This window comes from Nicotiana tabacum, chromosome 17, assembly GCF_000715075.1.
Source record: "Nicotiana tabacum cultivar K326 chromosome 17, ASM71507v2, whole genome shotgun sequence".
Classification (NCBI taxonomy): Eukaryota; Viridiplantae; Streptophyta; class Magnoliopsida; order Solanales; family Solanaceae; genus Nicotiana; species Nicotiana tabacum.
In genome coordinates, this window is record NC_134096.1 from 58,758,963 (window position 1) to 58,783,571 (window position 24,609).

The window sequence follows — 24,609 nt, forward strand, 5'->3', positions numbered from 1 at the left end:
AAAGAAAATAGGTTCACATAAATTGAAACGGATGGAGTAATAGATTTCAGCTCAGTCCAATTGCACAAGGATTTGACTTATGAGGAGGAGTCGATGGCCATCCTAGCCCAGCAGGTCTAGAAGTTGAGATCTAAGAGTTATCCTTCAGTTCAATTGCAGTGGAGAGGTCAGCCGATCGAGGAAGTCACGTGGGAGTCTTAGTCCGGCATGCGGAATAGATACCCAAACCTTTTCACAAGTCCAGGTACCCTTCTATGTTTGTTCGAGGACGAATGTTTATTTTAGAGGTGGAGAATGTGATGACCCGATAGGTCATTTTAAGTTTTATCCTTTATCTCTGTGTTTAGAGGCCTCGATGAGCCCCACTTAGCGATTCTCGATTTGCGTACGCAGTCCGGGTTTTATTCCGAAAAATCTTTATGTGAGAAATTGAAGAAAATGTGAATTTTGCCTTAAAATGATTTGAGTTGACTACGATCAACATTTTTGTGTAAACGGACCCGGATTAGTATTTTGATGGTCCCAGTGGGTTCGTGTCATGATTTGGGACTTGAGCGTATGCCTGGAATTGAATTCGAAAGTCCCTAACTTGATTTAACGTGATTTGTTAAAAACTAGCAATTTGAAAGTTTAAAGAATTCCTAAGTTTGAACGTAAGTTGACTTTGTTACTACCGGGTTCGAATTTTGGTTCCAAAACTTGGTAGAAGTTCATTTTACTATTTATGACTTGTCCGGAAAATTTGGTGCAAAACGGAGTTGATTTGACATGATTCAGACGTCCAGTTGTAAATTTGAAAGTTCTTAAGTTTCTTAGAAAATTTCATATATTTTGATGTCTAATTCGTGGTTCTAGGTGTTATTTTGGTATTTTGATCATGCGAGCGAGTTTGTATGATGTTGTTACACTTGTGTGCATATTTAGTTTGGAGCCCGGGGGCTCAGGTGAGTTTCGGATAGGTTACAGATCAATTTTTAGACTTGGATAGCTGCTGGTTTGCTGATATCTGGTGTCTGTCATTTTGTGCTTCGCGATCGCGAGGCTACTCTCGCAATCGCGAAGGGAAAATTGGGTGGGGGCGTATTTCTTCATCGTGAACGCGATGTCTAGGCCGCGAACGTGAAGCACTGGAGGGGTTACCCTTAGCGAACGCGACCAGACTATTGCGAACGCGTAGGGTTAAGGGGACCTAGGAAGGGACATCACTATTACTCTACGCAAACGCGAGCCATGGCTCGCGAACGCGAAGGCTAGGGTGGAGAAGCCTTCGTGAACGTGTGAGGAACATCGCGAACACGTAGGCCATTATGGTTGGTATGCATCGCGAACGCGTCAGGCCCTTCGTGAACGCGAAGAATACCTGATGCCCAGTGAATTAAATATCCCAAAGTCGAGATTTCTTCATTTTTCACCATCTCCAAATTTGAGCGCGGCCTAGAGGCAATTTTGAAGAGGAGTTTCATCTCCACTTCATAGGTTAGTAAATTTTAATTCGTTTTCTTCCATTTTCATCAACACCCATTAATTTTTAACTTTTAATCTATGCTCTTTCATGGTAGAAATTAGGGATTTGGGTAGAATTTGGGATTTTTGTAAAATTGAGATTTATACTCTATCACATAACCAGGCTCGGAGGTAAATGGGTAATCGAGTTTTGGTCTGAATCTCGGGTTTTGACCAAGCGGGCCCTGGATCAACAAATCATTAAAGATTTAATCTTTTTCACTCGTGGGTAGTTTTTAGGGCTTATTTTGAATTATTTGAACTATATTTGGTTAGATCGATTAGTTTGGAGGCGAATTTTAGAGGAATGAGCCAGTTGAGCTTTGATTTGATTGCGGAGTGAGATAAGTGTTGGGTCTAACCTTGACTTGAGGGAATTAGAAAATTTGTATCATGTGTTATATGGATTGTGTGAGAAAACAACGTATATGCGAGGTGACGAGTGTATATACGTCGTTAAGATATTTATTTTCATGTTTCTCGTTATTTCATGACTTATTTTATTCCATGCCTTAATTGTTACATGCTTTAATTGCTTTATATGCCGTAATTTGTTATTTGTCATTTAATTATTCTTGTATCGAATTGATCGCCCCTTCCTTGACTCCGTGCTTAATTGCTACTTGCCTTAACTGTTTTACTTGCACACCTTAATTATCACGTGATTTACTCGTCCTGTTATTTTTGTAATATTTGTTGCATTCCTCTGATTATTATGTGGTTCCTTTATTGCCTTGCACTTATACTCTTTGATTGTAGAAAATTCTTGTAAATTGAGTTATTGGATTGTTTACGTTTATTGAAATTGTTTGTGGATCGGGTTGCACGGTACAACGGTTTTTGATATAGTGGAATAAGGGAGGATTATGATATTGATAAAGGACGATATGGTGGGATCGGGTTGCGCGCCGCAACGATTTGTATACGTAATACTTGGTATTGATAAATGATGATATGGCGGAATAAAGAAGAATTATGATATTGATTATGATGGTAAGGTGGGATCGGGTTGCGCGCTACTACGGATTATATACGTGATTCTTGATATTGATAAATGATGTTATGGTGAAATAAGGGAGGGTTGTGTATGTACGGTGAGATTGGGTTGCGCGCCGTAACGAATTGTGTGTATTGTACTCATTGTTGTTATTGTGTTAGTTTTCAGCATTTGTATATGAAATTACGAGGTCTGTTATTCTGGGTTCTCTGATTATGAGGTTGAGTTCATTTTCATAAATTAACTGTTTTACTTTCATTCATGTTTTCTTTCCATGTTATTATTATCATTAGTACAGGTTATTGTAAGTGGCCCGTCTTAGCCTCGTCACTACTTCATCGAGGTTAGGCTTGACACTTACAGAGTACATAGGGTCGGTTGTACTCATACTACACTCTGAACTTCTTGTGTAGATTTCGGAGTGGGTCGTAGTAGTGTTCAGTAGATTTGCTCGAATCCAGTCGTTGACAGGGACGTGAGGTACATTTGTACAATATTCACAGCCCTGAAGTACCCTTCCCTCCTATCTTTACTGTTTTTTTTCTGAATTTCAAATTAGTGTATTTTATTCAAACCATGGTTGTAGCACTCTAGATGTTCATGTACTCGTGAAACCAGTTATTATACTATACTTCAGACTCATATCGTTCCATTGTTAATAAATTGTTAAAAATCGGTAAATTTTCAGTTCACGTCGGCTTGCTTAGCAAGTAGATGTTAGGCGTCATCATGATCCCGAGATTGGGATTTCGGGCCATGACAAGAGAGAAGACCTACTCATACTAGCGTCACCCCTAGTAGTTTGACTAGTAGTACCAGGTGTAGGTATTAGTGTTTCAAGATTATCAGGTGACTCAATGTTATCTATAGTATCATCTATACCATAATCTTCTTATAGTCGCTCATAATCTACATTTATATATTCAGGTGAACTAACATGTGTAAAGCTAGTAGAAGAATCACCTCTTATTTTTTTACTCTTACTAGTACCACCCCTACCAATACACATTTTTTTAGCTGTTCTAGATATATCCATTACGCAAATTAATTTTAAAAAAAAATTAAATTAATAATTCTAAATAATAAAATAAAATAAACATCAAAGAAGTGAAAAAGATGGGACGAGTGTAGCGTCAGTCCAGGATACCGCACTAAATTTGATATTTGAAAATTGAAAACCCACTCACTTCACTTGTAAATTTATAATATCACACTTCAATTGAAATTTGATAATACTATACTTCACTTGATAATTGTAATTTTATAGCGGATACCTTTAAAAAATTGATAAAACTTGAAATAACACTTAATTGAGAGCAATACAATAATTAAGAAAGAATTAAAGTAGAAGAAGAGAGCAAATTGTGAGAAAAAATGAAGAAGAGGGAGGCTATTTATAGTTTTTAAAATGTTAAAGATGTAATTTATCAATTATTAAGGGTGGAGGCTATTTTTTTAATCGGGTAGGCCAAAGTCGCCATTTTTGTGAAAAGAGCCATAAACGATCTTCCCAGATTTTAACCGTTGGCAACGGTCAGATTTTTTTTTTTAAGAAAAACAAAGTGTAACAGTTACCGGACTGGAACCGAGTAAAAACCCGATAACCCCTGAACGGGCTAGCCGAGTTCTGGGGCACTGGTAACCAAAAAAAGTCCGACCCCGTCCGGACCAACCCCCTTACACAAGCCAACCTGTCCCGCCCCTTACCGGATCGGGCTAACCCGAGCTGACCCAGGCTGTATTGGGTCGAACCATGTTGTCAAATGGGCTAGCCCGGCCTGTTTAACACCTTTAATTCAGACTTCAAATATTGCAGTGCAGGTGACCCAGCACTGCTACTGTCATTTTCTAATGTATTTGGCACAATTAAGCTGCCTTTGAAACTTTAAGCTGTCAAATCTTACTTCAATCCTTTGGTGGGAAGATTGGGACCAGCAGCTGGAAGAAGTGCACTTTTCATTTTGGACGTCTTAACTTTGATTCTGACACTGCTAGGCAAGTTTTCTTTTCAGTAACTTCAGTACGTCACAATTTGTCTACAACTATGATAGCATAAAACTTACAGATTCAGAACTCACGACTAATATCTTCACCTCAGTATCGTAGATTGATCCTCAGCAGGAAACGTTAGTTGGTCGCTTTGATAGTTCATCACCCATATACTGATTGCATGTTACTAAGTTTGTGCTTTCATAATTTATTTGTCCTAAATAATTGCTATAGACAGTTGGGACAAATGCCTATTTGGTCAAACAACGACATATGTAATGTACACTGATAAAAAAATTAATAACTTGTGGTAAGCAGATACTATATACGCGGGGCATGACTTTATCACTCGAATGATTCAACAAAAACCTTTTTCTTCTCCTATAAACATTGACTACTGCAAGTTCATTAATAATTATTCCACCAAAGAGAACGGCAACTATCAAAGATGCGCAATGTCCCATTTGCAAATCAGAAGGGATCTAGCCTTCTACCGAGTTCTACGTAATGTCAAAACGTATACTGCAGGTCATCATCTCATCCACATTCTAGAGGTTTCAATTATATCTAGTGAGGAAGCTATCGAACAGGGTGACATAAATAATTCTATATTTTCATTTATGCCAAACAATGTAAAGTACTTCTTTGCCAGCAAACGGAACGTTGAGAGGCATGCAAAATCAACCCGAAGTTTTGTCCCCACCAAAACCCGAGTCCAGAAATCCTGTCTCGTTGAGATGACTTATGTCGGCCCAGAGTTTAATAGTCCAATCATCCTTATCAGACAAGTGAAGTATACCGACAGATGTATTCCAGATCTTACTTTTAGACCGCCTATGCGGGGAAGCCCGCCTGTGAAGTGCTCTGATTGCACCCCCATGAGATACCACAACTACTCGTTCTCCTACATGGTAAATACACATTTCAATGCCAAAAAAAACATCTTTGTGATGTATCACTCTTTTATCAATCCAATAGTTAAAAGAATACCTCTGTGCTTCTTTGCAATCCTCTGTAAACAAGAAGTGCACCGTTGATAAAGTTGATCTAAACTTTCCCCTCCTCCCTGCAAATAAGTTGTGGGAGAATTGAATACATGCAAACCCTTCATAAGATAGACTAGATCATGCAATTTATGTTCCTTCCCCTCTTTTTTCTTTTTTTACCTTGGGAGTGGGTGCTCGATCCTATGCCCAAGGAATCCAGATTCTAACTTGGTTAAACCTCTGGCAGTTAACACTTACATTTGAAGATGGATTTTAGGTCGATTTGCCAATTTAGAGCTCATATTTATTACATGTATATGTGACGAAGCAGATCGAATTGCCAAAAAGAAGAAATAAAGAAAGAAGCAAATTGAAGAAAGCACATTTTTAATATGACTACAAGTTTATTCAAATGAATTAGGATAAAGCTGATCATGGCAGTAATAGTAAAAGGAGAAAAGGAATACTCACTGGAATTACTTGGTCACTCCGGTCAGATAGAAAAGCCTTATAAGCCATCGGTTGGCTTTGGGCTGCTTCACGGAGAGAAATACCTTGAAGATCTCCTAGATGTCTCTCTCGAAGGTCTGGATCTTTAATGACCTATATTAAGCACAAACCGAGACATACAAGTAACTATTTTACTCCAATATGTTTGGTAGTCAGCTTTATATGAGATTACAAACAGCTATAAAACCCTCAACACCTCCCTCTCCCTCCCTCATATCCATGCATATCAGAGAATTGCATCTGTTCCACATTGCTCGTTAACATTGTTAATGAGCTTATATTGCCTCCGGAATCTAAGCTTGACTGAATCAGAAGATAGACTCATACCATAGATCTTGAATATCAACTAACCCTTTCTTGGCCTCTCAAGCATATTTTACCTCATATTATTGCATGTTATTTTCGAGTTAATATCCATCTATGGAACTATGGAAGACCTTCTTACTAAGAGGCTAAGAGCTATATCATACAATTCCTTAGAGCATACAGAGAACATCAATGGACAACAACATATAACAGAATCACTGAACTCTTCTGCTCATGCTCATAACAATCACATTAACAAGAAAAAGAAGTGAAGCAACAATAGCTTAGTTGTGATGGCTTCATAGAAAAGGTAAAGCTACATACTAAAATTTCAAGAAAGGGTGAAAGTTAAAAGCAGGAGGAATTCCACAACAAAAGTCTCTAAACAGTTGAAACAGAGCTGATACCACGGGTTGATTACTGGGAAAAACAAGAGTATTCAGGAAAAATATAGTTCGAAAACAAATGATAAAAGAAAGTGATTTTGAAAGTAAAATAGATATCATGAAACAGTTGCTGCAAACTTTCTTCCATATACTAACTAATAAGTTAAAGAACTTGCAGAAGTTTCTCATTTATCGCATTATCCAATTGAGTAACAAAACCAAAAATACACAATCAGACATGATGTGAAAGATGTGATGAATTTGAATTTATATCTCTAGTCTCAATTCTGACAATGCAAATTTATAGTGAATTCATACCTCTAGACCCCCACAACTCCTTGATATTGTCTCTGCTGTCTCATGTGCCCGTTTCAAGTCAGATGAATATATGACAGAGATCCTTGGCTCCCTAGAGAGCCGGGCTGCCACCTTCAAGAAATTAGCTTCAGCCATTGCACCAAAACGCCGAAAAAGAAAATGAAAAATGAAATGAAATAAACAAAAGGTTGAAGTTCATATAACTCCCTTAAAAGTTTTTAAGCTGGGAAACTGTAACATCCCAAGTCCCAACCCCCACCCCCCAATCCCCATCATGAAAACAAAGAGAATAAAAAAGGGAAACAGATTATCTCACTTAACTTCTGTTCAACAGCCAACATAGTGATATCTGAGGAGTTGAATCTTTTCACAATCACATTAATATAAGTTCATTACACATATTGTTCATAACGAGGTGAGAAAACATACCTACGGGCTACGCCACTAATGGAGGCAAAGATTGGCAGCAAAAGGATAGACAGAGAGAAGGGGAAACAAATTTGGTACTTAAGCCAAGCGTGAAGCCATAAGACCTTTCTTCTCTTTCAAATTCATGTGTCCATCTCAAAAATTATATGAGGGTGTAGTATACATCCCAACAGTTCAAAGCATTTAAGTGAAATACTAACAAACAAATACTGTCCTACAGTGACTTACCGCCATAGCTTGCTGCCTCCCACTGTCGTTTAATTCGACATCTAAATGCCCCTGTTTAATAGATGAAACAAGTATCAGTTATCGCATCCTCTCGTCATGATCCGTATATTGTTATAGGATTTACCATAAAAGGCCAAATGCTGACAATTTACAAGAAGTTCAAGTGAATACGATTTGTCCCATAGAATCATACACCAACAGGGAGAGTATTACATAACATATTGCACCCAATCGTCAAGGACTTTCAACCACCTTAGGTGTGGGTTTTTGAAATTTTTCTATCTGTGTTTCCTCTGGTTTTACATATGCCATTTTAGCACTATGAGGTTGTACTTTATCATCTTCAATCTTTAAGAAGCATCGCACCATTGACATCTTCCCATTAAAACACCGACACAGTTTATCAAATTGCAGCTATCTGGCTAAAACATGTGTATCTACCCTACAATGAATGGTTCCCCTGTCACAGCTTTTACTGAATGACCTTCAGTCTTCCACCTTTTTCACACCCTTTCTGAGGCAAGTGGGGCTTATGTTTTTCTGGGCGGTGTTCTGGGTGGAATATTGGACATGGCAAAGTACATATCCTTTACATTGCCAATATAATTAGCAAAGTAAGGAATATCTTTTTTGAAAAAATGGAACCATTGTACAAATTTTTAATTCTTCGATAATAAAGAAAGGAAACATTCTACACCTGAAGTGTCAATTGATATAATAATTAACGCAGCTACTGTAGGTTTACAGTTTTCTGCAGGTCATATAAAGAAACTTGAACGATAAAAGTAAAAACACTATACTTCAGTCTAATTAAAAGGTAAATGTACTATTTTTTTCACTTTTATATAAATAAGCAAGGTGATTCCGAGTTGTTCCTCAAAGGAAGTTAATGCTGTGAAGGTCTTTGAAATGAAATTGAATGATTAGTGTAATCTCAAAATTAAATGAGAGTCTTCATATTTAGAGCAAATTGCTTTATTTATGGGCTTATGTAAAATGAAACTAATATATCCTCTATGTTTAGATCTGATCCTTCATGTACAATGTAACAATCTCAATGAGGTTTTCAATAAACCGGTTATCATTCCCAGCGAACTGGGACATTTAAGTCTTATATATGAGTTAGAGGAGAAGAAACGAGGCAGCTCAAAATTAGCGAGAAGAAATTTCAAAAATGTTAAAACAAGAGCACATGGCAGATAATTTTGCTAAAATTTATCGCCTCACATATATTTTGCAATATGAAGAATTCCAATCACTGGAATTCAATTGTTTTGCCGAAAAACTATAATATGATGTCAATATATAAGGAATGAAAAACTTGGTCACATTTACGAAAAGAAAAATATACACATTTAGTCCCTTATGTTTATTAATAAGAGCAATTGCATAGTATTTCATCTATCTTTTCCCAACCAATTCTGAGGTGATCTAACAATAGGAGCTCATTCTCCAAAGATCATGTAATCGTCACATGAATGTAAATGAGGATGAAGTCAGTATTTTAACAGTTCGAAAGAACCCCTTGCTGCATCCCTGATGCAAATCCTTACCAATCTCTGGTGATGGAAAATGATACCTAAACGTATTAACTATTGCAATTGAGAAATGAGGTACAGAGGTGAAAGACTAGATATGAGCAAAACTATACAAAGAGCCATAGAGGTACAAGTTGATTTTTTAGATTACAACAACAACAACAACCCAGTATAATCCCACTAGTGGGGTCTGGGGAGGGTAGTGTATACGCAGACCTTACCCCTACCCTGGGGTAGAGAGGCTGTTTCCGATAGACCCTCGGCTCCCTCCCTCCAAGAACTCCCCCACCTTGCTCTTGGGGTGACTCGAACTCACAACCTCTTGGTTGGAAGTGGAGGGTGCTCACAACTAGAGCAACCCACTCTTGTCAAATAATGGGTTGCAATCTAAAATAATGGATTTTTTAGATTACATTTACAAATAATGGACTGCATCAGGGATGCAGCAAGGGGTTCTTTCGAACTGTATACAAAGAGCCATAGAGGTACAAGTTGCTTTTTTAGATTACATTTACAAACAATGGAATGCATATGAAACCTTTTCAATATTTTGAGATGTCTTTTTATTTGCATACATTCACATGTTTTCTGTAAACATTTTCTGGCGAACATAAATTTTGGTAGTCAGAATTCCTCAATTGATTCCAAAATATAGATGATGGACTAAATACGAGCAATAATGACAATAGAGACTAAACATTCTTTTTTTTTTTTTTTTAATAAGGTAACATTAGATTAAGCACTCTATTTTGCTATGACAATTGTAACAAACTAGATGGAATGCTAGCTTGAAAGGAGTTTTCTAGATTAGAAATACTCCAAAATCAAGATACTTCCCCTATCACACTTTATGTAGCAGACTTTTCATTTTAGTATGTTCCAAAAAGACCGACACATTTTTATATTTAGAAACAATTAACTTTAAAGTTCTCATTTTACCTTTAATGATGTAATTTATAGCTACACATATGCCCATGGCTTGTTTTATACCCGTTACCAGTCAAACAAGGCCTTATAAAATGGGAGGGAGGGAATATAACGTTTTGCATGTCACTTTTGTTGTGCATAGATCCCCAAAATTTTAAGAAAATACAATTCCAGATAGAAAAAGTCAGACACATTAGCAAAGAAAAGACAGCAGAAAGCTAAAACGAGGCAGGAAATGACCTGAATTCTGCCATCGGCATTCCATTCCGTTTCACCATGACGGATTACTATAATTTCAGTCAAATTAGGACTCACATTGTCAGATTTAGCATGTCCGCCACACTCAGGCTGCGGTACAACCCTGCTTAAGACACTTGCAGAATCAATTTCAATCAGAAAAAAGTTAGAAGATAAACAAACAACACACAACGATAATATATATATATATATATATATATATATATTTATTTATTTATTTTTAGTATATGTTGTTTCCTCTATACATATATATTCCGAAAGTAGGAGCACGCGCATCAATTGCTTATTTGTATTTTGAGCACGAGACACTAGGTGCAAGTGCATCAACTGCTTATATACAGATGTATAACAAAGTAAAACAAAAAGAAAGGTAAACAATGTAATTGCAGACCTAGAAGTAGAATCAGCCATAGGAGTACTGGAAACGTGAGTGAGATGAGGGACCGAATTGAATCTCAAAGCTGGTCTGAGTATATGCTTGGAAATCGCAGCACTTTGTAAATATTTTGAGCAACAAAAATTCACGGGCTTACCGATCTGAGAATGGCGGAGATTGTCAGGTTTTAGTGATCCTCCATTAGGCAATGTGCGTAATGAGGTCATTTCCATCTGTAGAGGATTTGTATTCCTGTTATTCCTGAAATTAGCAAAATTGGATGGGCTTACTGATTTGGGCCAGCCAAATATCAGTAAATTGCTCCAAAACTTGTGATCGGCTGAAAATTAGTCAATGTTCAATAATGAAGTCGAAATTCAAAAATAGTCAGATTTACAAGTGGTAATTGAAAAATAACCACGGTTTCAAAAGTAATCGAAATTTAGCCACTTTTTATGTAAAGATAAATCTGAATGAAAACACTGTTCAAAATTCGGAAAATATTCCAGCATAATATACTGGAGTTCCAGTATAATATATCGGTCCAGCATAATATGCTGGAAGTTCATACACAGGTGCTCCAATCTCCAGTATATTATGCTGGAACTTTCCGTGTGTTGGAGATCCAGCATAATATGCTGGAAGTTCATACACAGGTGAACCAATCTCCAGTATATTATGCTGGATCGGTCCGTGTTGCTACAAAATAGTGGCTATTTTTTAATGACTTTACAAATGCTGGCTATTTTTGAATTACCGGTCCGAAAACTGTCTAGCCCGTGCTATTTTTACAAATAGAGTGGCATTGCCATATTTACGGGTGGTTATTAAAAAATAGCTAGTTTTTTTTGCAAATTTATTGAAACGTAGCCACTATTTAAGGCGGAAGCACCCTAGCTATAACACGAAAAGTTCCAGCATAATATGCTGAATTATGGAACTCTTGCGTATAAACTTCCAGCATATTATGTTGGAACTCGAACACATTATGAATTCCAGCGCATTATGCTAGAATCTCATATGTAGAAAAATTCGAATTCCAATATATTATGCTAAAAAATTTCCGAACTTTTAATGATGTTTTTGTTCAAATTTTATTTTCACATGAAAAAATAACTAAATTTCGATTACTTTTGAAACTATAACTAATTTTCAGTTAGCGGATGTAAATCAGGTTATTTCTGATTTTTTTTCCAATGATGAAGGAATTTAGTGTTTTTGTATTTGATTTTTTGTTTTATATAATATTAGCTTTGCTTTTGTTTTTCCGGGAATCATTTTTGGGTCTGTATGTTTAAGTATAACTTAAATCATTCTTTTTATATTTATAACATTATAAAAGTATCGCACGTAATGCCAAGCAACCTTTTCTTTGGTCTAATTCAATTGTTTACAATTTAAATCTATCTATCTATCTATACTATATTAAAAGCACGAAAATTCTGAGTGAAATGACATCCGTCATTTATGCCTTTTAAAAATAGACTTCATATTAGACAAAATTATAATTTAATTATTTTTCTAATATTTAGTACTAGCAGGTATTATTAGCTCTAGAAATCAAAAGGATTACATTTAAAACTTCCAGACTTATTTGCAAAACATGTTGTCTTTTGTCAAGTATATTTAATAAAACTATATTTTGTATTTGTCAAACGTGCATCACACATATATCTCATATCAAATTGTTAAAAAACAATTACATGTACATTGTTAAAATATGTGCATGAGTTATAAAATATTTTTTTTTAAAAGCGCAAGCTCAAAATTGTAATGACCCGGCAGGTCGAATTGAGTGTATTAGCCCCGATCCTCTGTTAACTGTTTTTTCCTTATCTTTTTCTGCTTATGTGACTTGCCGGGAGGTTTTATTTTTAGTTTCGGAGTGTTTTGGGACACTTAGTCCCTAAACGGAAGCTTAAGCCTTAGAATTTTGGCCGTAGTCGGAATTGTGTGAAGACGACTCCGGAATGGAGTTTCGTCTATTCCGTTAGTTCTGTTGGGTGATTTTGGACTTAGGGGCATGTCCAAATTGTGTTTTGGAGATCTGAAGCTCATTTAAGCTTGAAATGGCGAAAGTCGAATTTTTAGAGATTTTGACCGGTAGTGGACTTTTTGATATCGGGGTCGGATTTCGATTTCAGAAATTGGAGTAGGTACGTAGGATAGAATATGACTTGTGTGAAAAATTTGGGGTCAATCGGACGTGGTTTGATAGGTTTCGGCATCGGTTGTAGAAATTGGAAGTTTCTAGTTCATTAAATTTGAATCGGAGGGTGATTCGTGTTTTAAGCATTGTTTGATGTGATTTGAGGGCTCGACTAAGTTCTTATGGTATTTTAGGACTTGTTGGTATCTTTGGTTGAGGTCCCGGGGGCCTCGGGTGTGTTTCGGATCATTATCGGATGCGTTTTGGACTTAGAGAAATGGCTGAAGTTCTGTGATTTGGTGCATCTGGTTTCCTTATACGCGATCGCAAGAGAGGGGCCGCGATCGCGTAGGCTCAGCTAGGCAGAGGAAGTTTTGTTCTTCGTGTTCGCGGGAATAAGGATGCGAACGTGTAGTGGTGTGAAGTGGTGCTTCGCGAACGCATGGCCAAGGTCGCGTTCGCGTAGAGTTAAGGAGGCTAAAGCTGGGCCACGCACTTTGCTCATCGCAAACGTGTGAGGATGTTTGCGATCGCGTAAGTCTGAGAGCCAGCACATCGCGTTCGCTTGATATTTTGCGCGTTCACGTAGGGTTATATCCTGGGGCAGCGAAGTTGTTCTTCGCGATCGTGAGACTATTTCTGCGATCGCGATTAAGGAATCACTGGGCAGACTTATATCATTTCGAAACGAGGGTATGGCCATTTTTATCAAAACTTGAGTTTAGGAGCTCGGATTTGGACGAGATTTTGAGAGACTTTCAGAGATATCGATTGGGTAATGATTCTACACTCCATTTTGGTTATATCCTACTAATCTATTATTAATTAATTCTTTAATTTCGGTTTTGGGTTGAAAAATTGAGAAAAATGGAAAGAAGTTCTTCAACTACAATTTCGAGTTTTGAAAGGCGATCTGAGGTCGGATTCGAGTAATTCTTATATGGTTGGACTCGTGAGTGAATGGGCGTTCATATTTTGTGACTTTTACCCGATTCTGAGACGTGGTCCCGGGAAGGCTTTTAGGGCGATTTTCTAATTTCTTGCTTTGATTTCATTAATTAGATTAGTTTCTTATGGTTGTATTTATGGTATGTAATTGATTTTGGCTAGATTTGGGTCATTCGGAGTCGGATATTCGTGGAAAAGGTATTGTTACCGATTGATTGAGCTTGTTTTGAGGTAAGTGGCTTGCCTAACCTTGTGTGGGGGAAATCCCCTTAGGATTTGGTACTGTTGTGATATGTGAGCATCGTGTACGTGAGGTGATGAACATGCTATTTATTGTAGAACCCGATTTATTTTACTGAGTAGCAACCTGTTTTTTCTTTAATTTGAGTTATACCGTTTAAATGAGTATTAGTCTGTTTTTATTTTTAATTGTGCTATTCCAATATGTGTAGTTATCATGTTTAGTCTAATATCACATGTCTACGTGCTTTAACTACTTATTTGAACTTTGTGAAGCATGCCTAGTTGATTTCCTATTTTTCCTTGTTCTTTATTAGTATAACTGTAAGAATCTTGCTGTTAACTGCTGTATTTATCGGTTTGAGCTGTGTGTTTACTTTTAAGACTACGAGGCGGTTCCTCGGGAGTTGTTCCTGCATATTTACTTTTGAGACTACGAATCGGTTCCTCGGAAGTTCTCCCTGTATATTTACTTTTGAGACTACGAAGCGGTACCTTGGGAGTTCTCTTTGTATTTTACTTTTGAGACTATGAGGCGGTACCTCGGGAGTTCTCCCTACATATTTATTTTGGGATTACGAGACGGTATATCGGGAGATCCCCTTCTGTTTACCCCTCTGTGTTGCACTGTTGCCTTGCTGTGTTTCCTTTTGTTAAGTTCTAGTCTCTTATTATATTGTATATTCTCCTACTTTATTTATTATATACCAGTGGGCCTGACCTGACCTCGTCACTACTCGACCGAGGTTAGGCTTGGCACTTATAGAGTACCGTTGTGGTATATCCATGCTACTCTTCTACACATGTTTTCATGTGCAGATCCAGGTACTTCTTACCAGCCCCGCTACTAGCTGAGAGTGCTTGCTATTGTACAGAGACTTCAAGGTACACCTCTCGCGTCCGCATAACTCAGAGTCCCTTTCTACTCTTCCCCATGTCCATTATCTTCTGTATTTCTTTTGTTAAACTCTGATGTATAGAGAGAATAGGTTTTCTTCTGTAGTTTGTGATTCACGATGTTCCGGGTTTTAGGAAACTGTGTACGTCTAGTGTTTTGGTTATTGTATTTGTCGAGCGGCATTATTATTGGTTATTTAGTATCTAATTTAGTTAGCTATTTAGTTTTGCTTCCATTATTTATATTTCCGCAATCTGTTAGGCTTACCTAGTCGTAGAGACTAGGTGCTGTCACGACATGTCTCGGAGGGTTATTTCGGTCGTGACAAGTTGGTATTCGAGCTCTAGGTTCAAAGATGAAGAAAATTGAGATCTCTTCGCTCCTGGATGTTTCTCATATGTATTCTCCCTTCAAAGTGTTGTCCCCCTCTAAAAATAAGCTTAGTCTTGCTTTTATATGTGTTGGGTAGGTCTAGGGCCGAAATAACCTTGTCCCAGGCAAAATTGGACAGGATTCACGCCACCAGCACCCAGCCCAGTGCTAGGCGTTGTCCCTTTGCGCTAGCAAATTGGAGTATACTGCCTCTGGCGCCACAGGCAGCACCAGGCGCTGTCTGTGGCGCTGGAAATTCCTTTTTTTTGTTTTTTCGTCCGTTTTGGCTGTAATCTCGCACCTTTCACCCCCAATTGCTCCCGGATTATTCCTACACATAACAACACCTTAAATTATTATAAATCAACACATTTTACATCCTAAATACACGAAACAAAAGTAAAACATGAGGCGATATACATGTGTGTAGTTATCCTGTTAGGTCTAATATCGCATGTCTACGTGCTTTAACTACTTATTTGAACTTTGTGAAGCATGCCTAGTTGATTTCCTATTTTTCCTTGTTCTTTATTAGTATAACTGTAGGAATCTTGCTGTTAACTATTATATTTATCGGTTTGAGCTGTGTGTTTACTTTTGAGTCTACGAGGCGGTTCCTCGGGAGTTCTTCCTGCACATTTACTTTTGAGACTACGAGGCAGTTCCTTAGAAGTTCTCCTAGTACATTGACTTTTGAGACTACGAGGCGGTACCTTGGGAGTTCTATTGGTATATTTATTTTTTAGACTACGAGGCGGTACCTTGGGAGTTCTCCTTGTATATTTACTTTTGAGACTACGAGGCAGTACCTTGGGAGTTCTCCCTACATATTTATTTTGGGATTACGAGACAGTATCTCGTGAGATCCCCTTATGTTTACCCCTGTGTGTTGCATTGTTGCCTTGTTGTGTTTCCTTTTGTTAAATTCTAGTATCTTATTATACTGTATATTCTCCTGCTTTATTTATTATATACCAGTGGGCCTGACCTGACCTCGTCACTACTCGACCGTGGTTAGGCTTGACACTTACTGGGTACCGTTGTGGTGTACTCATGCTACTCTTCTACACATCTTTTTGTGTGCAGATCCAGGTACTTCTTATCAGCCCCGCTACTAACTGAGAGTGCTTGTTGTTGTACAGAGATTTCAAGGTACACCTGCCGTCTCCGCAGACCTCGGAGTCGCTTTCTACTCTTCCCCATGTCAATTATCTTCTGTATTTCTTTTGTTAGACTCTAATGCATAGAGATACTAGGTTTTCTTCTATAGTTTGTGATTCACGATGTTCCGAGTTTTGAGAAACTGTGTACGTCTAGTGTTTTGGTTATTGTATATGCCGAGCGGTATTATTATTGGTTATTCAGTATCTAATGTAGTTAGCTGTTTAGTTTTGCTTCCATTATTGATATTTCGGCAATCTGTTCGGCTTACCTAGTCGTAGAGACTAGGTCCCGTCACGACATGTCTCAGAGGGATATTTAGGTCGTGAAAAGTTGGTATCAGAGCTCTAATTTCATAGTTGTCGTGAGTCACAAGCCGGTTTATTAGAGTCTCGCGGATCGGTACAAAGATGTCTGTACTTATCTTCGGGAGGCTATGGAACTGTTAGGAAAAATTATACTTCTTTGATTCCTTGTCGTGCGAAATTTGTTGACATAAAAAATTATAAACTTCTGCATTCTATTGTTTTTCACATATTGTGAGGACCCGTACCGAAGGATCTGATGACCAGGCACCCGCGCCCCCTGCTAGAACCGCTAGAGGTCGGGGCTGGGGTAAAGGCCGATGACTGTTGCTCCCAAACGCACATGCAAGTATACGTGGTCATACAAGTAATAAAATGATAAGTCGATTGTCGAACCATAGAGACTTGTATCAACTAACCACTAGATTCACCAAGATTGTTATTCAGTCAAACCAAATTCGAGTTCAATAATGTGATTATATTAAACTATACTTCTATATACTAACTAAATTATCAAGTAGTAAAATGGTTGTTGTGTATTCAGTAGAGACAATTATTCCAGGGTTGTGATCGATTCACCAATCCTATTGTGTTCTAGTTAACTCTTCCTTTCATACAATTTACTTATGGTTTATAATTAATCGATAATTGCTCTCATAGCCTTCTCCCGAAGTACTACTCGCCTATTCAAGATAGATTAACGCATATATTCCTATGGAATCAATCTATCAAGAACGTATTAAGATTACGATATTTAATTAAGCACGATGACTAGGAATATTCCTATCCTAACCACAAATCCGCCCCCCTAAGAGTTAAGATCATGCTCTCTTCAATTCTTCTCTAATCTAAACATGGATTTCCCAATCATAGCATAGATAGTAAATAGAACTTAATTGCTCGCCAGACAATTAAGCAATTAATCACAGAATTGAAGAAACAACCATATATTAGTGATTTATAATCAAGGTTAAGTCAACGTTAAATAATAATATTCATGGCTAAATCACAACCCCAGAACTATGGGATTTTAGCCACTCATGATAATAGCAAACAATTTCATAAGTGCTGGATAAGAAGAAAAGATAAAGAAAATTGAGATCTCTTCGCTCCCGGATGTTTCTTGTGTATATTCTCCCTTCAAAGTGTTGTTCCCCTCTAAAAATAAGCTTAGTCTTGCTTTTATATGTGTTCGGTAGGTCTAGGGCCAAAATAACCTTGTCCCAGGCAAAATTGGATAGGATTCATGCCACCAGCACCCAGCCCAGCGCTAGGCGCTGTCCCTGGCGCTAGCAAATTGGAGTATACTGCCTCTGGCGCCACAGGCAGCGCCAGGCACTATCTGTGGCGCTGGAAATTCCCTTTTTTTGTTTTTTCGTCCGTTTTGGCTATAATCTCGCACATTTCACCCCCAATTTCTCCCGGATCATTCCTACATATAAAAACACCTCAAATTAATATAAATCAACACATTTTACATCCTAAATACATGAAACAAAAGTAAAACATGAGGCGATATACATATAAATATATATATTTTAAGCCAAACATCAACACCCCACACTTATACTCTTGCTCGTCCTCGAGAAATGGGACTATCAAATAACCCCCCAACTACGTACAAGTCTCAACTATAGAGGAGCAATTCAACTTTTAACCATACACTCTACCCTTGACTATGATCAATACCGGCACACAAGCATGAACATACAAAATTTTACATTCTTCCCGTTTAAGCATGACCAAGTATAACATTTCAATTCAATCAATTCCAACAACCTATTTGTCACCACCCAACCTCAAAAGCCGACCTATAACCACTAAGCACCCTCAACTCACGTACTCGCCCAACGAGAAACAACAACAACAACAACAACCTAGTATAATCCCACTCGCGGGGTTTTGGGAGGGTAGTGTGTACACAGACCTTACCCCTACCCTGGGGTAGAGAGGCTATTTCCGATAGACCCTCGACTCCCTCCCTCCAAGAACTTTCCACCTTGCTCTTGGGGTGACTCGAACTCACAACCTCTTGGTTGGTAGTGGATAGTGTTTACCACTAGAGCACCGCTCAACGAGAAAGTTTACAACATTACCAATCATTCATGAGATCATGTGCAGTCACCAACAAACAAAAAAGTGAAAATAGACTAGTCCACACATTCAAATATGCTTTTGAATATAGATTAAGGACATCACACAATTGAGCAAAAATTCACTCACTCTCACAAAGAATTCGTATGCATCCCGTGGTCGTACCATAAGCTTGCCCATAGTGTATATCTCTACTAATTTAAGCTAGCCAAATCTAGGACCAATTAGGACTTTAAGTTTGTAATGTAGGCTAAGGGACGGGTATGATACATTCAAAAATAGTGACTAACCCTTCTAAGTACTTTAATACACTACACTCACAATTCAAACGCATATTCTCCTCAATCAAATCACTTGCCACAAACCATATGCAACATAGCCCTTACTTTCATTAAGCACTTCTATACTCCCACTAGCACAAATTAATAAGAATTTGAGGTGTGTATTTTTCTTCATACTTTAACTATCATTTTTTTATTTTCTTACAATTTTTTTTTTCTACACACACTCCATGCATTAAAGTTCATCGGCTAGTGACTTTTGATATCAATTTTTGTGCACCAAAGGGCCCTTCTATGGTTCCACTGAAAAGCTCCTTCCTAATCTATAACCTTACTTCTTTTAGCGACTAAGTTCCTTAGGAGGTAAAGGTTCAACAATCTCAAATTAAGAACAAAATATGGAGTATGGCTTGTAATGTTGGTGCCAAAAGAAAGGTCTATAGGCTCAAAGGGGCTAGCAACGGAAAATTTTATTTCTATGTGACAAGCACATCCATAATCAAGCAAGAAAATGCCTACGTCATCTCCTAGATTAGAACAACTTACAATTTTGCTTCGATTAACACACGGGGCAAGTTCTAGACTACACAAGATAGCACAGAAGATCACAAATCCTCACACACACATTGCACATGACTCAATCACGACGGTTTTGTTCAACTCTCAAGTCAAGCAAGCACACATAATTGAGAAAAATATTACACTATGTGGCATACAAGTCAAACAACTGAGACAAAGCGTCACAAAATAGGCTATTTACTTTTAGACATCACAATTCAAAACAAATACACGGGATGACAGAATGTATGTCATAGCCTAATGTGCCAGCACCAAACATGTCACTAGGTAGCTCCGAGCAACTCAGTTTCTTCCTATACTACTCTTAAAATAAATAAATAAAGTACCCGGTTCGAGCTACACCCTTGGAAAAGAACCGGCGCCCAAAGAAAAACCAAGGGATACTACTTAACTATCCTAATTTTTTTTTTTGGTGTTTTTAATCAAACTTTATCCCTCAAGAAAATTGTCCAAAAGATCCATCGTTGGGAAAAGTCCGAACTTTTTCTATTTGTTTTTCAATTTTCATTTTTTTACCTAGACTATGTCTACTACGAGTTCTAAAAGAACAATTAAATAAAAAATTAGTTTTATATAATTACACAAGATATACAACTACATCACATGTAGTATTCGTCCCACCCCACACTTAGTCTATGCATAGTCCTCGATGCATATAAAAATGTAAAACAGAGTAGGGTGGAAAGAAAACTCCCTGTCAGTCGGAGTACTCCTCCTCTGCGTGCCCTCCATCAGCAGGTCCGTGCAAATCATCATCCGGTCCTAGAGATACCAAAGCCATGGGTCCCGTAGCATCATTATCAACCTCGTCCCCTGTGTCTGACCCCTTGACAGTGTTTACATCCTCCGACGAATGAACGGGGCTGCAGGTTCAATCCTCAACATCTCCTTGGACGAACTTGACAGGTCATTGCGTAAGTGCATACACTCCTCGTCTGTGATACCAGCCCTGCTCATGAGTAAATTCAAAGAGTTATAGAGGTACCTGTTGAAGTTCTCGTCTCGTTCGTTCCTTGCTGCCGGAGTGAGCTTAGATGACGTCTCCAACAATGATGTGATGTCCAATAACCCTGTAAGTGCCTCCACCACCTCATCATATCCTGGATATTTCGGTACTTCCCGGGAGAGCATGTATTGTGTGAGTAAGTTGCCGAAGAAGAACCTCTTAATCTGCCTCCCAAATCTTGTGCGGTCCATCTCACCGAGCATAATCTCACCCAAATTAGTGGGTTTGTCAGTCATAAAAAAGAATATGACACACACTCTATCTCGAGTGCAGTCGCTGATGTGCTCCACTGGCATGAGTCTGGCTTGCACAAAATTCTGCCACACTTTGGCAGTCTTGTTAAAATAAGAGCGAACCAAGTGATTGTGAATCTCATCTTGCTTCCTGGTCCACTTGGCATTTGAATCCACACCACACAGAGTGTGACGTATCAATGTGTATTTTGGGCTTCTCACAAATTTCTGGAGTCTCCTCGGGTCAGCATTCTCAACCCCTAAAAACTTACATAAGGCCCTCATATCCAATGGCATGTCCTTCCCATGTACATATGACATAAACGATTTGTAATCCCAGTTAGCGTACAACTCCCGAACCATGCTCAAATTTATATGCCCAGGGCATTCTAGGAGTTTGTCCATATTTAATGCGCGTAATCGGCCAAGGACATCCGCGAAGTTTCGTTCCAAAGCTTTGACATTTATCCCCATCTCGAAGACATACCGCCCATATGGCACGAAATCCCTGTGCCATGCAATAGCTGCATCAGATACTAGTTTCAACCAAGGCCTTGGTGGCAATTGAGCCTGTTGTGATGCCTCAACAACCTGTTTCCCTTTTGCTTGCCGCAAAGAGCCTTCTCCCTGCTTGCGCTTTTTGGGCGCGGGGGCAGTGGTGGAGGACTTTCCTATTCCCTTGCCTTTGCAAGTACTATCACGAGCCATAATATCCTGCACACAAATAAGCATGAATGTGAGAACTCATCAATAAATATGCCTAAGGTTGTCGCGCAAGTCATCACTGACCATGCACTTACAACCGAAGGCGCAATGTACAATACTTCACAACTTTGGTCTAAAATGCTCAAGTGTTGCACTTCAAAGCTATGGGTACTCAAGACTTCCCCATTCCACATAATAGTTAAAAGGCACTAATCAATGCCACACACGCAAGTGATTGATCATGGCTTAGTGAATTCACCTTAATGTAAGCAAGAGGCATATGTTACTTCCCTTCTTACTACTACTACAACTACACTAAATTAGCTAAATCTACAAAATTATACAACATACATTATATAAGATACATGATGTAGGAACATGTTTGCATCGAAGCCAAGCTCCCTAGCATGTAAGCGCATCCCCACACACCCCACACTTAGCCCAAATGCATACACAAATATACTCGGTTACTCAGACTTCACCGGTACACCAAAATCTTCATTCAAACATTTTAACAAATACCTTGTGTGCATAAAGTGTGTGCATTCTAGTTCAACAATGGTGGAACATGGTGGCCCTCCCAGATTTCAATGAAGTAGAGGGAATTTTAGTTTACTACTCCGTATACAAGACAACCAAATAATTTTCGACCAATGTGGACCACCCACCATAAAAATTTCTTAAGAACTACATAGAGGGAAATTTTAGGATTAGTGTACTTGAGAGATGGGATGTACATTGTTATCTACCAATTAAAAACAAAAAATAAGAAGAAGAAGAAGAAGAACATACCTGTAGAGTTTAGGATGAGAGCAAGAGACAAACTTGAGAAAACTTGAGAAAAGAGAAGAAGACGCCACGACAGAATAGAGAGAGAGAGAGAGAGCGTTCGTTTTTGTTTCTGATTTTGAATTTGGGTTTTGGGGTTTAATTGGGTTATGGTTTAAGTTAAATTGGGGATGGGTATGGGTATGGGTAGTAAGATGGGTTATAATGTTAGTGTAGATGGGTATTTGGGTTGGGTTAAATGGGTTTGGGTTATTTAGTAAACAAAAATGAAAATAAATAATAATAAAAAAATATCGGACACCCCCTAGCCCAGCGCTCAGCGCTATGCCTGGTGCTGGGGGGTCTTTCACATTCTGCCTGTAGCTCCTTATGCAGAGCTAGGCGTTGGTTTGAGTGCTGTTTTCGAGAAAGTTTTTTATTTTATTTTATATAACATTACCGATCCCCCGATCCTTTTCTATACCCAATTTACATGTCCTACACTATTCTACTTATAATTTCTATGCCTACAAAGAAAATGCAACTCTACTCTACTCTAACTAAAAAACTTTAAGAAGCTAAACTATGAAAGCAACAAAAACTGGGTTGCCTCCCAACAAGCGCTCGATTTAATATCGCGGTACGACGCAGGGCCTCGCTTACTCATCATCGAGTACAACTTTGGTCTTCTCACGACCAATGATTCCTCTCCAATAGTTCTTGACTCTTTGTCCATTCACCATAAATTTTCTTTCACTATTTAAAGCTCGCAGCTCAATTGCACCATAAAGAGTGACTCTCACCACCTCAAACGGGCCTGACCATCTCGATTTTAACTTCCCAGGAAATAGCCTTAGTCTAGAATTAAACAATAATACATGTTGGCCTGGCTCGAAGTGACGCAGCTTGATACGTTTGTCATGCCTTCTTTTAGTCTTCTCTTTAAATAGCTTAGCATTTTCATAAGAGTGCAGCCTGAACTCATCTAATTCATTCAACTACAAGAGTCTTGTCTCACCCGCGGCGTCAAGGTCCATATTCAACTTTTTAATGGCCCAGTATGCTTTGTGTTCAAGTTCAACATGCAAGTGACATGCCTTTCCATGAACAAGCTTATACGGCGACTCCTCAATTGGCGTTTTGTATGCAGTTCTATATGCCCACAAGGCATCATCTAACTTTGCAGCCCCTTCCTATTCACACTCACTGTCTTCTCTAAAATTTGCTTTATTTCTCTGTTCGACACCTCAGCTTGTCCACTTGTTTGAGGATGATACGCTGTCGCAACTCTATGGTGGACCCCATATTTAGCTAGAAAGTTATTCATCAATCGATTGCAAAAATGCATCTCTTCATCACTTATCAATGCACGTGGAGTCCCAAACCTCGAAAATATATTCTTTTTCACAAACGCAACTACCACTATGGCATCATTTGTTGACAATGTGATCGCCTCTACCCATTTTGACACGTAGTTAACTACTAGCAAAATGTATTTGTTTCCTCTGGACAATGGGAATGGTCCCATAAAATCTATCCCACATACATCAAAAATCTCAACCTCCAGGATGTTATTCAAAGGCATCTCATGCCTCATAGTGATTGTTCATGTTCTCTAACATTGGTCACACTTCTTAACAAATGCATTGGCATCCTTGAATAAAGTTGGCCAAAAGAAACCGGATTGTAATACCTTTGCAGCTGTTCTATCTCCTCCATGATGGCCCCCATAAGGTGATGCATGACAAGCATACAATACTAATTCTGCCTCCTTTTCTGGAATGCATCTCCTCATCAACTGATTAGCACATTGCTTGTACAAATATGGCTCATCCTAATATTAGAAGTTCACATCATGTAAAAACCTTTTTTTAGCTTCATATTCAATTTCAGGAGGAAGTACCCCACTCACAAGATAATTCACATAGTCTGCGTATCATGGAGGAGGGTCTTGGGTGATAGCAAAAAGTTTCTCATCAGGAAATACTTCTTTAATTTGGCCACCCTCCTCCACGTGGTCGTGATTTTCCAGCCTTGATAGATGGTCAGCTACTTGGTTCTCTATGCCCTTTCGATCTCGTATTTCTACATCAAATTCCCTCAACAACAAAACCCAGTG

General features: G+C 38.4%; 1 protein-coding gene across 2 annotated transcripts; it reads right to left on the reverse strand.

Moving 5' to 3' along the window:
* Positions 1-4,930: 4,930 nt before the first annotated feature.
* LOC107763739 (phosphoglycerate mutase-like protein 4) lies at positions 4,931-11,003 on the reverse strand. Of its 2 annotated transcripts, none has more exons than XM_016582230.2 (7): positions 10,767-11,003; positions 10,358-10,478; positions 7,653-7,703; positions 6,996-7,106; positions 5,947-6,078; positions 5,480-5,555; positions 4,931-5,393 (listed from the first exon to the last, which is right to left on the reverse strand). In XM_016582230.2, the coding sequence occupies exons 1-7, from the start codon at positions 10,982-10,984 to the stop codon at positions 5,170-5,172; spliced, it is 933 nt and encodes a 310-aa protein (XP_016437716.2). In that variant the 5' UTR covers positions 10,985-11,003; the 3' UTR covers positions 4,931-5,169. The 2 variants fall into 2 exon arrangements, with proteins under 2 accessions (XP_016437716.2, XP_075090453.1); XM_075234352.1 differs by having other exon boundaries at positions 10,358-10,490.
* Positions 11,004-24,609: the final 13,606 nt, after the last annotated feature.

What these genes read in the sequence shown, in the direction of transcription:
- LOC107763739 (XM_075234352.1), bottom strand. Translation starts at nt 10,984, where the DNA reads ATGGAAATGACCTCATTACGCACATTGCCTAATGGAGGATCACTAAAA. An exon ending in ATGCCGATGGCAGAATTCAG is followed by an intron (nt 7,704 to 10,357) that starts GTCATTTCCTGC and finishes TCTATTAAACAG; the next exon opens with GGGCATTTAGATGTCGAATT. An exon ending in GGAGGCAGCAAGCTATGGCG is followed by an intron (nt 7,107 to 7,652) that starts GTAAGTCACTGT and finishes AATTTCTTGAAG; the next exon opens with GTGGCAGCCCGGCTCTCTAG.